This window comes from Hyperoodon ampullatus (assembly GCF_949752795.1).
Source record: "Hyperoodon ampullatus genome assembly, chromosome: 1".
Taxonomy (NCBI): domain Eukaryota; kingdom Metazoa; phylum Chordata; class Mammalia; order Artiodactyla; family Ziphiidae; genus Hyperoodon; species Hyperoodon ampullatus.
In genome coordinates this window covers 202,975,815-202,988,998 of record NC_136914.1, presented here as the reverse complement: position 1 = coordinate 202,988,998, position 13,184 = coordinate 202,975,815, and the positions used below count along the sequence as shown (strand labels likewise).

Here is a 13,184-nt window from a genome sequence, read left to right as displayed (position 1 = left end):
AGAGAGACAAGTAAGTCAACAAGGACAGTAGTGTGACAATGCTGCCGATGGACACGGGGAGCAGCAGAAAGCCAGAGAAGAGGTACTAAAACTGAGGTGACTGCGTCTCCCGGTTTGCCGGGGCTTGTTGTCCTGTGGTAATTATTAAAAGCACCCCCTCAACCTCAAAAGTGTCCCAGTTTGGATGATAAATTATAAGATCACCTTATCTAAAATGGATGAGGGATTCTGAACGTGCTTTGTGAGAACAAGAAATAAACAATGATTCGAAGGATGCATAAAAGTCAGATGGATGGAGGAGAGGTACCCTAGACAAGAAGAGCCAGTATTTAAAGCACACAGTGCACATGGGGACCTGATGATGATGGTGAAAACACTAACACTTACTGAGCTCCTACTTGACACTAGACACTCTGCTTGGTGCCTGACGTGCATTTTCTGAATTCATCTTCACCATAACCCTACAAGATAGAGACACTCATGTTTAATGCCATTTTATAGATGAGAAAACCAAGGCACAGGTAAGTAACTTTGCCAAGTCACACAAGCACTTGCCAATGACAGAGCCAGGATTTTAATTCAGCCTGACTAACTTCAGAACCCCTGTCTATAATTAGGTTCTGGAATCCATGACTTGAAAAACTAAGGTGGATCTGACATGTGAGGAGCTTGGAAATGGTCACTCCTGTCCTCACAACAAAAAGAAGCTGAACAAACTGAAAATCAACAGCTCTTCTTAGAACCATCAGAGAATTGAGGTCACAGGGCAAACCACTGCCCCCAAACTTGGAGAGACAGGCAGGTACAGAGAATCACAGCTTAGTGGGAACAGAAGCCCACCCCTTGGAGCAAGTACCAGAGGAAACTCAAACTGTAATTGACAAATTGCTGGAAGTTCAGTGTGGACAAGCTTGAGAGTTAAAAATTCCAGGGGGATTCAATCTTTGGTGGCGGTGTGGGGAGACACACTTTTGTGAGTTTTACCTCCAGGAGCCCACCAGGTTCTCAGGCTGAAGATCAGAGAAAAATTCCTTAGTGCTTCTGGCAGGAAGATGGGAAAAGTGGCCATTCTGAAGTAGACCCAGAGGCCTCTGCAATTTTTAACAAGGCCTGCCCTCAAAGGAGCCTAGCCTGTTTCACCAGAGCCTAACTACCTTGGGTCTCACCAGAACCTAACTGACTTGGGGGAAAAGAAACACCCAACTCCACCCCTTCTAGCTTTCCTATCTCACCTAAAGGGAGTAAGGGGAACCTGAGAAGGACTTGTGAAGGTCCAGGGGCACCTAATCACAGGACTATAGAATCCTCCCCCTCCCCTCACACTGTCGGTGGTATAGGGCTCCCTTATAATAACAGGGAGAACTAACAACAGAAAGAACCGCAAGTCTCAGACCTTATTTAAGAAGAGGTGTCTAGAAACCCAAAGACAACAGGGGAGACAAAAACAAGGACACCAGAGGAAATTTAACTTCTGACCCCTACAGCTTTAGCAAACAGTAATCACAACCTAATTCCTCGCCAGAAAAATGTAAAACCTCACACACATCTGGCTTTCAACAAAAAAGGACAAGGCATCCTAAAAGGCAACAAAACAAAACAAAACAAACAAACGAAACCCCACAGTTTGAAGAGACAGAGCAAGCAAGCATCAGAACCAGATGACAGAGACTTTGGAATTATCAAACCAGGAATTTTAAATAACTATGATTAATATGCTAAGGACTCCAATGGGAAAGTGGGCACCATGAAAGAACAGACAGATGATTGAAGCAGAGAGATGCACACTCTAAGAAAGAACCAAAAGGAAATGTTAGAAACTAAAAACACTGTAACAGAAATGAAAGTGCCTTTGATGGGCTCATCAGTAGGCTTGACGTGTCCAGGGAAAGAATCAGTGAGCCTGAATATGTGTCAACAGAAAATTCCCGAGACTTCCCTGGTGGCGCAGTGGATAGAGCTCTGCGCTCCCAATGCAGGGGGCCCAGGTTCGATCCCTGGTCAGGGAACTAGATCCCACATGCATGCCACAACTAGGGAGCCCAAAAGCCGCAACTAAGGAGCCCACGAGCCACAACTAAGACCTAGTGCAACCAAATAAATACATACATAAATATTAAAAAAAAGAAAAGAAAAGAGAATTCCCAAACTGGAAAGTAAAGAGAAAAAAAGAATTAAAAAAAAAAACAGAATAGAATATCCAAGAACCTTGGGACAATTACATAAGTTACATCACACATATAAGAGGAATACCAGAAGGAGAGGAGGAAAAGGAACAGAAGAAATATTTGAAGTGATAATGACTGAGAATTTTCCAAAATTAATGACAGAAACGAAACTAGAGACCCAGGAGGCTCAGAGAACATCAAGCAGGACAACTATCAGAAAATCTGCACCCAGGCATATTATATTCAAACTGCAGAAAATCAAGAAAGAAGCCAGAGGGAGGGAAAAAACCCTTACCTATAGAGGAACAAAGATAAGAGTTACATTGGACTTCTCTTCAGAAACCGTGCAAGCAAGAGCAGAGTGAAATATTAAAAATGTTTTAAAAAAAAAAATACAAAAAACCTAGAGTTCTGTATCCAGCAAAATAATCCTTTTGAAATGAAGTAGAAATAAAGACTTTCTGAGACAAACAAAATTGAAGGAATTGGTCACCAACAGACCTGACTTGCAAGATGTTAAAAGAAGTTCTTCAGAGAGAAAGAAGATGATATGGGTCATAAAGTCTGACCTACACAAAGAGTGTCAGAGAAGGAATAATTAAATGTAAAATAAAATATTTATTTTTCTTATTGTAATTGTTAACAGTTAACAAATAGATAACAATTTGTTCAAAATAATAATATATTCAAAGTAGCAACGAAGTGTTCAGTGACTAGAGCTTATCAATATGTGAATGAATGACAGCAATGCTACAACAGATGGGATGGAGGAACTGGGAAGACTCTATTATAAGGTACTTGCACTACCAGTGAAGTGAGACAGTATAATTTGAAAGTGGACTTGGATTCATTGTAAATGAATATTGAAAACTCTAGGGCAACCACTAAAAAAAATTTCAAAAGAAGTATGATCTATATGCTGAGAGGAGCAAAAATGTAAAAAAAGCTATGGGGCTTCCCTGGTGGCGCAGTGGTTGAGAGTCCGCCTGCCGATGCAGGGGACACGGGTTTGTACCCCGGTCCGGGAAGATCCCACATGCTGCGGAGTGGCTGGGCCCGTGAGCCATGGCCACTGGGCCTGCGCGTCCGGAGCTTGTGCTCTGCAACGGGAGAGGCCACAACAGTGAGAGGCCCGCGTACCGCCAAAAAAAAAAGCTATGGCTTTTGAACTTTTGCTTGAAAATTTCAGGAAGCCATTAAAAGATTTCAAGAAGAGTGACAAGGTGAGATGTGTAGTTCAGAAAGCACAATCTTGAGACTTCCCTGGTGGTGCAGTGGTTAAGAATCCACCTGCCAATGCAGAGGACATGGGTTCAAGCCCTGGTCCGGGAAGAACCCACATGCCGCGGAGCAGCTAAGCCCGTGCGCCACAACTACTGAGCCTGCCCTCTAGAGCCCGCAAGCCACAACTACTGAGCCTGTGTGCCACAACTACTGAAGCCCGCGCGCCTAGAGCCCGTGCTCCGCAACAAGAAAAGCCACAGCAATGAGAAGCCCGCGCACCACAGCAAAGAGTAGCTCCCGCTCGCCGCAACTAGAGAAAGCCCGTGTGCAGCAACGAAGACCCAACGCAGCCAAAAATAAATAAATTTACTAAAAAAAAAAGAACAATCTGGGAAATCATATGAAAGTAAATAGGGTATGGCAGGACCTCACAGGATGCAGATACCAGCTGGAAGTGAACCCCCAACAATCCACGCAAGAAGAAGTGGGGCTCAGATGAACCCAGATGCACCAGAACTGGGAGGAGGATCAAAAGAAGAGAAGCTTTTAAAACAGCAGAATCTGAGGATTTGCTAAGTGATAGGGTATAGGAGGAATATTCTATCAGTCAGGGCTCAACCACAGAAACAGAACCAATAGGAGATTTTCTATCTATCCATATACCCATCAATCTATCTACCCACCTACCTCCCTCCTGGAATCTCTAACCTCAGGGTGGCAGGGGCCCAGCCCTTTTTTAAAGGGATTCCATCTGATTAGGTCAGGCCACCCAGGATAATCTCCCTTTAGATTAACTCAAAGCCAACCACTTAGGGATTTTAATTACATTTGCAAAATCCCTTCACCACGGTACCTAAATCAGTGTTTGGTCTAATAACTAAAAGAAAGTGTGTTTGTTACAAATTGGCTGCTTCTCCCTCAGAGGCCCCTCCAACTGGAAATATAGCAGAGAGGGGGTCCTGGGGAGTTTCTCTGGCCTAACCCAGTTGACCCATCACAAATACCTAGAGTGATACCAGGGTTTCTGACTAGGGCAATAACGTGCTGAGATAGAATATAGAAAAATAGGCTTTAAGGGAGAAAACAGTGAGTTTGACTTTCCTTGTGTTGAGTTTCAAGTGCTATGAGACTTTCTCAAACGCAAGAGGCTGCCATCTGTCTCAGTCCCTTTGTAAATGCTAGTCCAGGGTGCTATTCCTTCCCCTCTTCACTAAATAACACCTGCTCATCCTTTTTTTTTTTTTTTAAGGAATAGTTTTCAGATTTACTTCTATATCTTCTACTACTATGTCACTTGTCTTTTTTTTCGTGAAAAAAAAAATCACCTGAGGATTTTCCACATATATTGAATTACAAGTTCGCAGGCACACTTTGAGCAAGATTTAAAAAGCTATCCTCTTCGAAGTTTGCTGCCCACTGAAGGGCTGGCAGGCAGGAAACTGGATGTGCTGGAATGCTGAGTTGGAGGACTGATGAAATTCGCCAGGAAGCCACTGAGATTCTGGGAAGCTGCTCACAGGGATGCTGAGGGAACTCAATGGGAAGACACCCACACGGGTGCTGCTGAAACTCACTGGGAAGCTGCCTGGTGGGATGCTGTTGAAACTTGATAATAGGCAAGCACCCAGGCACCTGGAAGACTACCCCTTCCTCATCAGTGTTCCTCCGGCGCCCTCTACTGGTGGAGCTTAAAATCATCTCAGAGGGCAAAGGAAAAATGTTTACAACACCAAGTATCATAAAACAGGGCAAAGAAGGGTAGATTTGGAGCTAAGGAGCAATAAACTACCTGGCACAGATACACAACTTACTTTTTTCGTTTAACATCTTAGAGAATTCTCCATTTGAGATATACAACTCTATCATTCTTTTTAGTGATTATATAATATTCCATGTGCCTTAATTTCATTATTTGATAGACATTTGGGTTATTTTCAGTTTTTCACTGCTACAGTGAGCACCCTTACACACATCACTTTGTGTATATGGCAACTGTACCTTTTTTTTAATGCTGTCTTTGTAAAAAAATTTTATTTATTTTTGGTTGTGTTGGGTCTTTGTTGCTGTGCGAGGGCTTTCTCTAGTTGCAGCAAGCAGGGGCTACTCTTCGTTGTGGTGCACGGGCTTCTCACTGCAGTGGCTTCTCTTGTTGCGGAGCACGGGCTCTAGGCACGCAGGCTTCAGTAGCTGCAGCACTTGGGCTGGGTAGCTGCGGCACGCAGGCCCTAGAGCACAGGCTCAGTAGTTGTGGCGCACAGGCTTAGTTGCCCCACGGCATGTAAGATCTTCCTGGACCAAGGCTCGAACCCATGTCCCCTGCATTGGCAGGTGGATTCTTAACCACTGAGCCACCAGGGGAGTCCCCATGGCAACTATATCTTTAGGATTGATTTCTAGAAGCGGAATTGCTGGATCAAAGGATATACATGTTTTAAATTAAGTCTTTATAATACAAACTGATTTTTCACCAGTTGTGTATGATAATGCTGCTTTAGTCAAACTTTCACCAAAATGGGTATTATAAATCTTTTCTTTGTTTGCCAATTTGATGGGCAGAAACAATATTGTTGTTTTAATTTGTATTTTCTTTTTTTAATTAAAAAAAAAATTTTTTTTTTTTTGGCTGCACCATGCAGCATAATGGATCTCAGTTCCTCAACCAGGGATCAAACCTGTGCCCCCTGCAGTAGAAGTGCGGAGTCTTAACCACTGGACTGCCAGAGAAGTACCTAATTTGTATTTTCTTGATTCTTAATGAGATTAAGCATCTTTTCATATGTTTTTGGCCATTTGTTTTTCTCATTCTGAAAACATTGCCTTTTTAAATTACAGAAGTAATTTTTGTAATAATTCAGTGCCAAAGTATATACAGTGAAAATGATAGTGGTTAACATGTTAAAAAAAAAAAAACCAGCTATCTTCTTGAGTTATACAATCATCTAAATCCAAAAGCACTCACAGACTTGAGCAAACAAAGCCAGTGTTTCATATTAGGGAAAGGAAACATATCACTGATGGAAGCTGCAGACCTAGTAAAAAATAAATGTTTTATACTAAGTAGTAGAATGAAAGGAAACTTCCACCCAAGACCACTACCTCAATAAAGACCCATGGGTTATTACGGCTGCAAAGGAAGTTCACCTCAGAATAAACGGCAGCCTTAAAAGCAGGTGCATTAGCAAATAATTTCAAGGGCTCTCCCCATCCCCCAAAATAGTAGCCTTTTGCTCTGCAGAGACAGTCTGAGTGACCTGCAAGGAAGCACCTACCCGTCCTTCGTATCTTCGCTCACACCTCCTTTCCTCAGAGAATCCTCTGAAGGACCCCCTTCCTCCCTCCCATGCAACTAGATCCACTGCTCTGCTATAAGCCCTCTTGGCTCCATACTTTTCCTTCACAGCCATGCCAGTCTGTCATGATACTCTGTGATTTTACATTAATGCCCACTTCCCCCACTAGGCCATAAGTTCCCTGAAGCCAGGAGTTGCGTCCATTTTGCTCACCACCGTTGCCTCAACGCTTAGCACAAGATTTTGAGTATTTGCTAAAAAAGAGGTCCAGTTGGTCAGCAATTGGATATTTAGGCTTAAAATCCAGCATGGAGATCTGGGTTAGAAGTAAAACAGTGAGGGAGCAGCACGGGGGCGGCAGGTAGTTTAAGATAAAGTTTTCCAAGGAGAATACACAGACTGGGAAGAGCAGCGATCCAAGGACATACCCTGAAAAACCACTATATTTAAGAGGTAACCCAACAAAAAGATGAGAAAGGACAACCAGAGAGGTGGCAGGCAGGAGAAGCCAACAGATGAGGCAGAGTGAGAGAGGCGATCAAGTTTTAGATTGTCTGTTAGGGTGGGAGAGACTTCAGCAAGCTGATGGCTCAGGGTGAGCCACTTCCCCAGGAGGGAGGAGAGGCCCACTGCGGTGGTTCCGCAGCACCCCTGGGGGGCCCTGGCTCAGTGACTCGGTGGCAACCTCTCGGGGAAGTCAGACGGCCCACAGCAAGAGCCCACTGCCAGGACTCCGGCTTCCCCCTCTCACACCCCACCACAGAGCCCACGAGAAAGCTCCAGGCTCTGCCCTTTGGGGACAGGCTGACTCGGCTCCTGCAGGCTGGTCCAAAGACCAAAGACATTTCACCCAGTCCCAACTGAAGCCAGGGGTGGGAAGAGGGGAAAGAGTTCACTTTCCTTCACTCTACAGAAAGGAAAAGGAGGTGGCCTTGGCTTACAGAGACCCACACTCGCACCAGATACAGACAGTCCCAAATGCTATGCCTCCCCTCAACACACGCGCGCGCACACACACACACACACACACACACACTTCTCAGCCAACCCTCTCCACCCTCAACCCAACAATCCAACATTGGAAAGTCCTCTGACTTTCACAATGGAAGCATTTCTACCATGAGGGGGTAATCATTTGCTAAATCATGCAAGAACCTTTGCCTTCATTACCAAGGTCAGGATAGGAACTGCCCAGTCCTGTCTTTTGTAAAACATAAAGGGAAAAAAATCTAAATTCTATGTCTCAACATTTCCCCCCACGCTAATAGCCCCCAATGGGGCAGTTCCGTGACTCCTTCAGGGCAAACTCAAGCCCTTCTGTTACATACTCCCATAGCATCCTGTCCTCCTTTGAAGCAAGTTGGGTTTTCGTAATTGTCATTTTCTTGTTATTTTACAGTTATCAGTGTAAAATTTGCCTCCCCTAACAGACTATAAGGTTCACGCTATAGCCCTCATCTGCCCTCTAAAAGCACTTACTGCCTGCCTGAAATGCATTCCAACTTATTCTTGGGTTCTCTGGGCATCAAGGATGTCCCCCCTTTTTTTTGTCAAACTAAGAACCTGCCTTGGTTACAGAAGCTTTCTTTCACAAAGCTGCAAATTGTCTACCCCTCCTATACTGAGTCCTACTGGTCTTAAGTTTTCTTCAACAGTTATGATCCCTCTTCCTACACGAATCACATCTAATACTTCCTAAAAAGGTGACTATTACATCCAGGGTTCCGCTACAGGGAACAGGGGGAGGTGGAAATCAAACAGGTGACTAACCAATATCTCCCTTTCCTTCCAGGATTAGAGAACGTCACAGCTCAAAGACATTAGGGATCTCAGCTTACAGATGAGGAAACTGATGCCTAGGAAGGTTCACATGGATTGAGCCAGCATGGTGAGCATTTGTGGCACATGTGGTCCTGCACTGTGGCAGATATAAATATGAATAGGAAACAGATCCAGTCCTGTTTATCCAAAGATCTGACAACAGCTAGGGCCATATCTTCCCAAGGTTACAAGGCTTAGACAGGAATTCCCTAGAGGTCCAGTGGTTAGGACTCTGCCCTTCACCGCTGAGGGTGCGGTGCCAAAAAAAAAAAAAAAAAGACCACAGGTTACAAGGCTTAGGGTCACCTAGATAGGTCCTCTATCCACTACAGGGTGCTTGTCTCGAGAAAGAGAGAGAGAAAGAGAAAGAAAGGGAGGGAAGAAGGGAAAAGATTAAAAAAATGATATAACCTACTTACCTCTCCTGAAGTAATGCTCGTCCTTCCAGGGAGAGCTGATTTTCTCTGGCAGACAGTATCAGAGTCTGGAAAACAGGCTTCCGAACCTCTTCTGTTGTATCCTTTTGCAAGTGCGGGGGAAGTACCCAAGATCTTCCTATTTGAATCCCCAGGTAGGGAGAAAAACAAAATGTCATCGCTTGTACTCCCATCAGAGGAAGATGGGAGTCAAAGACTCAAGAAGTTCAGACACAGGGCTTCCCTGGTGGAGCAGTGATTAAGAATCCGCCTGTCAATGCAGGGGATACGGCTTCGAGCCCTGGTCCAGGAAGATCCCACATGCCGCAGAGCAACTAAGCCCTTGCACCACAACTACCGAGCCTGTGCTCTAGAGCCCGCGAGCCACAACTACTGAGCCCACGTGCCACATCTACTGAAGCCCGAGCACCTAGAGCCCGTGCTCCGTAACAAGGGAAGCCACTGCAATGAGAAGCCTGCGCACTACAACGAGAGTAGCCCCAGCTCGCCACAACCAGAGAAAGCCCGCGCGCAGCAACGAAGACCCAATGCAGCCAAAAAATAAATAATAAATAAATAAATAAATAAAAGAAGTTCAGACACAAAGACCACTGAGATGGCGAGGACTGCTGTCAAGGTTGCCTAGAGCAAGTTGGAGAATGAGACTAATAATTAAACCAGCAGGCCCTGGTAGTATATGCTTTTGTACAATCATGTGACTCCGAGGCAACCATGATGTTAGACACCAGGCAACTTAGAAAGAGAAGTCTGCTTTGCCTCTTTCACAAAAGAACCAACAGGCTAGAGATGGGTGGATTGAAAAGAGTACATGCTCTGAATTAACCATTCACCTTGCACCTCCTTAGTCAAGGTTCTGAACTGAGTTTTCTCTCCAAGCATCTGAAGCAGGTATGCCGGTAGCAGATGTTTTTAAAAATACTTTACTTGAATGCATAAAAAGCTAAGGACCATTCAGGGAAAATCTGCCTTCATTCCAATGATCTTAACTAGGCTGAAAAGGCTGCTGGTCATAAAAGCAGCAAAGCCCAAAACCTGGATGAAGCTATTAACAACAGCTAAGCCATGGGACCTCCCTGGCGGTCCAGTGGTTAAGACTCCCTGCTTCCACTGCAGGGATCACTGGTTCGATCCCTGGTCAGAGAACTAAGATCCCATACGCCGTTCCGTGCAGCCAAAAAATAAAAAAAATAAAAACTAAGCCCCATATAGCACTTCCCATGTGCCAGGCAATGTTCTATGTACTTGACATATAATAATTCATATAATCCTCACAAGAACCCAATGAGGTAGGTAAGAGGCACATACACACACATCTGTAAATCTCAAGGTGTATCATCCATGCCCACACTTTATCTGCTCTTAAAAACTTCTGGATTTACATCTCAGGTATAAACCACTCTGTTCCTCCAACATGGACAATACAATAATGGTGTTTAATAATTCCTCGTCAGAAAGTACTAGGTTCAAGTCCCCACTCTTATCCCTTAAAATAACCAATTTCTAGGGTTGTGAGAATGAAATGGAATCTTGTATGAAAAGCATTTCACTAGGAAGGATGTAATTTCCATGGGGGCAGATTTAGCCCCCTGCTGTGTCTCCAGGGTCTGGAATAGGACCTGGCACAAATGTTATAACTCTTCTTTCTGTCCTCTGCACGGGGAAGGGGTGGGAGGTAGCACCCAGAATCCCTCCCACTGTTTCTTGCCTGTAAGTGCAGGTCCCTTTTTGCCTCCTCCGGGGCTGCAGACGGCGCACCGACCGGTCCAACGTAGTTCAACGAAACTATCTTTCCCAAAACGTCTTTCACCCCCGCTATCAGCTCACCCCAGCCCTCAGGGCCAGTCCTCAAGCAGCTTCTTGCCTTCCGACAGGCAGCCTCCCACCACCAGGAGTCCTCCAGACCGGATTCTAACACAGGTGTGTGGAGATGGGTGCGCAGCCCATGACTCCCCCGCCCCTCAGCCCGGCACACGAAGGTGCTGGGGGCCGTAAAGGAGAGGTCCACAGGTAGACCCTTCTCTTGCCACGTGGCTTCAGCAGGTGGAAGCCCAGCCCGCGCTGCAGCCCCGCCAGGGCAGAGTCAGGACAGAAATGCAAGCTCCCTCCGGGATGTGGGGACTGGAGGTATATGTGGCAGGCGGACTCCTCCCAAGACCCCTTACCTGGTCCCGGGAGGAACGTACTGAGACAACTGCTACCAGAAGCACCGCGCGTTGGCAGCTTGGCCAGGGTGCACTTCTGGCCTCGGCCCGGGAACCGCCCCTCGCCCCGCCCCCACGCCTCTCCTTCTGGACCAATCACAGGCCGGGTGGCCCCCGCCAGCCACGTGAGCGAGTTTTCACCATTCCCTGGGTCTCCACCAGCCTGCCACAGCCTCCAGCCGCTCCAGCAGCCCGCCTGCGCAGTGGGAGGGCACATTGGCGCGCTTGCGCACATTGGGAAAAGAGGAGCTGGGCCCCGCCCCGTCCTGCTGCTTTGCTCCTCCGCTGTGCGTACAGGGGACGTCGGGGGCGGTGCCGCAGGAGTTGCCCCTGGTAACGGGGGAGGCAGGAGGAGGAGGAGGAGGAGGGACTCGGCGGGAGGATGGTGAGTGTGGGGCCTGGGTCCCTCCGGAGCTGGCCGGTCACCCGCCTCCCTTCCCCAGGCCCAAGGCAGGGCACTGCGCTTAAAGACAGGAGGGAATGGATTGACGCTCAGCCTGCTGTCTGGGTCCTGGATTGGTTTCGGGGGGCGGCGGAGAGCCCCGAGTGTGGGCCCTGGAGGGAGATCTGGGCCTGGGGAGGAAGGCGGGGCTTGCAACCGGTCCGAAACTAGGGGAAGGGGCTGGAAGGGGCTGTGGAAGGGTGCGTGGTTGTCCCGGTACGGAGCCAGGGCTCCATCATTACTCTGGGGATGAGATGAGGGCGGATCCGAGGAGCTACGGAGAGCAGCCTCTGCACGCAGGCTTAGATCTTCCCGGGGAATCGGCCTCCCCGTGCCGCAGAAAAGTGGGGTTCGCCAGTGCCCGGCCAGAAGCGGGGAGAGGGCCAGCGCTACTATCTTTGAGGTCGCGCCGGCGGTACCAGGGGAGATGGTAGCCTAGCTCTCCTCTTCCTCGCGATGTGCGGGCCTCTGGGGGGAAGGGTGCAAATCCCAGGACACAAAGAGGTGCCGCTTGGAAAGGATGCCTAGTGGATTTTACGCCGTCTTGGTGTCTGCGTGGCGGGCGCGCTTCTGCAGTCCCAAGTTATTTATTTGCTGACGGTTCTGCAAGGTCTGGTTGTTGGTGATGACCAGTTTCCCGTTCAATACTTAATCCATGTCGGTGGAGGCAGATTTGCTGCCCGGTCCTTAGTATTTCCTTCGGACCTGTTGCAACCTTCCTCAGCATCTGACCACACCAGAACCAAAGGCCTTAATGTCAGTTTGGAGCAGATTAAAACTGGAGGGTGGCCATTCACTTGGGGCAAGCCTTTTCTCTGTCGGACCAGATTAAAGCTTTCCCAAATTGTAAATTATGATATGTGACATGTTTGATTCTTGACACTCTCTTCCTTGTTGATTTCTCTGCAGTTAGTTGGAGGGTGTTAAAATTGAATTGAGTGGTTTTAGAACTAGTCAAAGAAAAAATTGATTTTGGAGCATTTAGAGCAGGTTGGTTGGCTTACCAGCTGCAAAGAGCTAACACTCAAGCTTATAGTTACTTCCCTGCCCCAACTCCAGACCCTTTTTGACTTTTAGAAATGTTGAACCACTTCTGTTGACTTATGAAGTAAGAAGCAGCTAGATGTTCACAAGGAAAAAATACGTGTACATTTGGTTAGATAATCCAATGAGTAAATTTTGATAGGAAAAAAATTTTGCAATTGATTTAACATTGTCAGATCGTTAAAGAAGTAGAATTATTTGATCTGAAGTTGCCAATCATATTTCAACACTTGCTACATTGCAGTTTTGTTAACCTCAGGCTAAACAGATTTTTACACGTTTGCTTTTTATTAATCATTTATACATAAGCTGTCCATTTAAAGGCTAAGTTTTTCTCAACAAATGAGTACAAACATAAATATTTACACAGAAAATAACTAGAATTGAAATGAAAAAGGCATGCTAAACCAAGAGAGAAAGAGATTGCATCATAAATGAGAAACAGTTGGCTAACTTTTCCCAGTTTGTTTATCAATGTAGTGGACTGTGTAATTTCATGATTGTTTAATTTATAATTACAAGTCACAATAAATTAACCACTGTCCTGTTTCCAGGTGCAG

General features: G+C 46.2%; 1 protein-coding gene across 1 annotated transcript in view; it reads left to right on the top strand.

Annotated features, from left to right (window-relative positions):
• Nucleotides 1-9,827: 9,827 nt before the first annotated feature.
• ARL3 (ARF like GTPase 3) overlaps nt 9,828-13,184 on the top strand; it is a gene marked incomplete at its 5' end in the record, with an annotated part of 33,725 nt that continues 30,368 nt past the window's right edge. Inside the window, 2 exons of the mRNA XM_079711950.1 lie at nt 9,828-9,833; nt 11,301-11,471. Coding sequence (XP_079568076.1) covers nt 9,828-9,833; nt 11,301-11,471 — 177 coding nt within the window. The remainder of the gene's footprint in view (nt 9,834-11,300; nt 11,472-13,184) is intronic.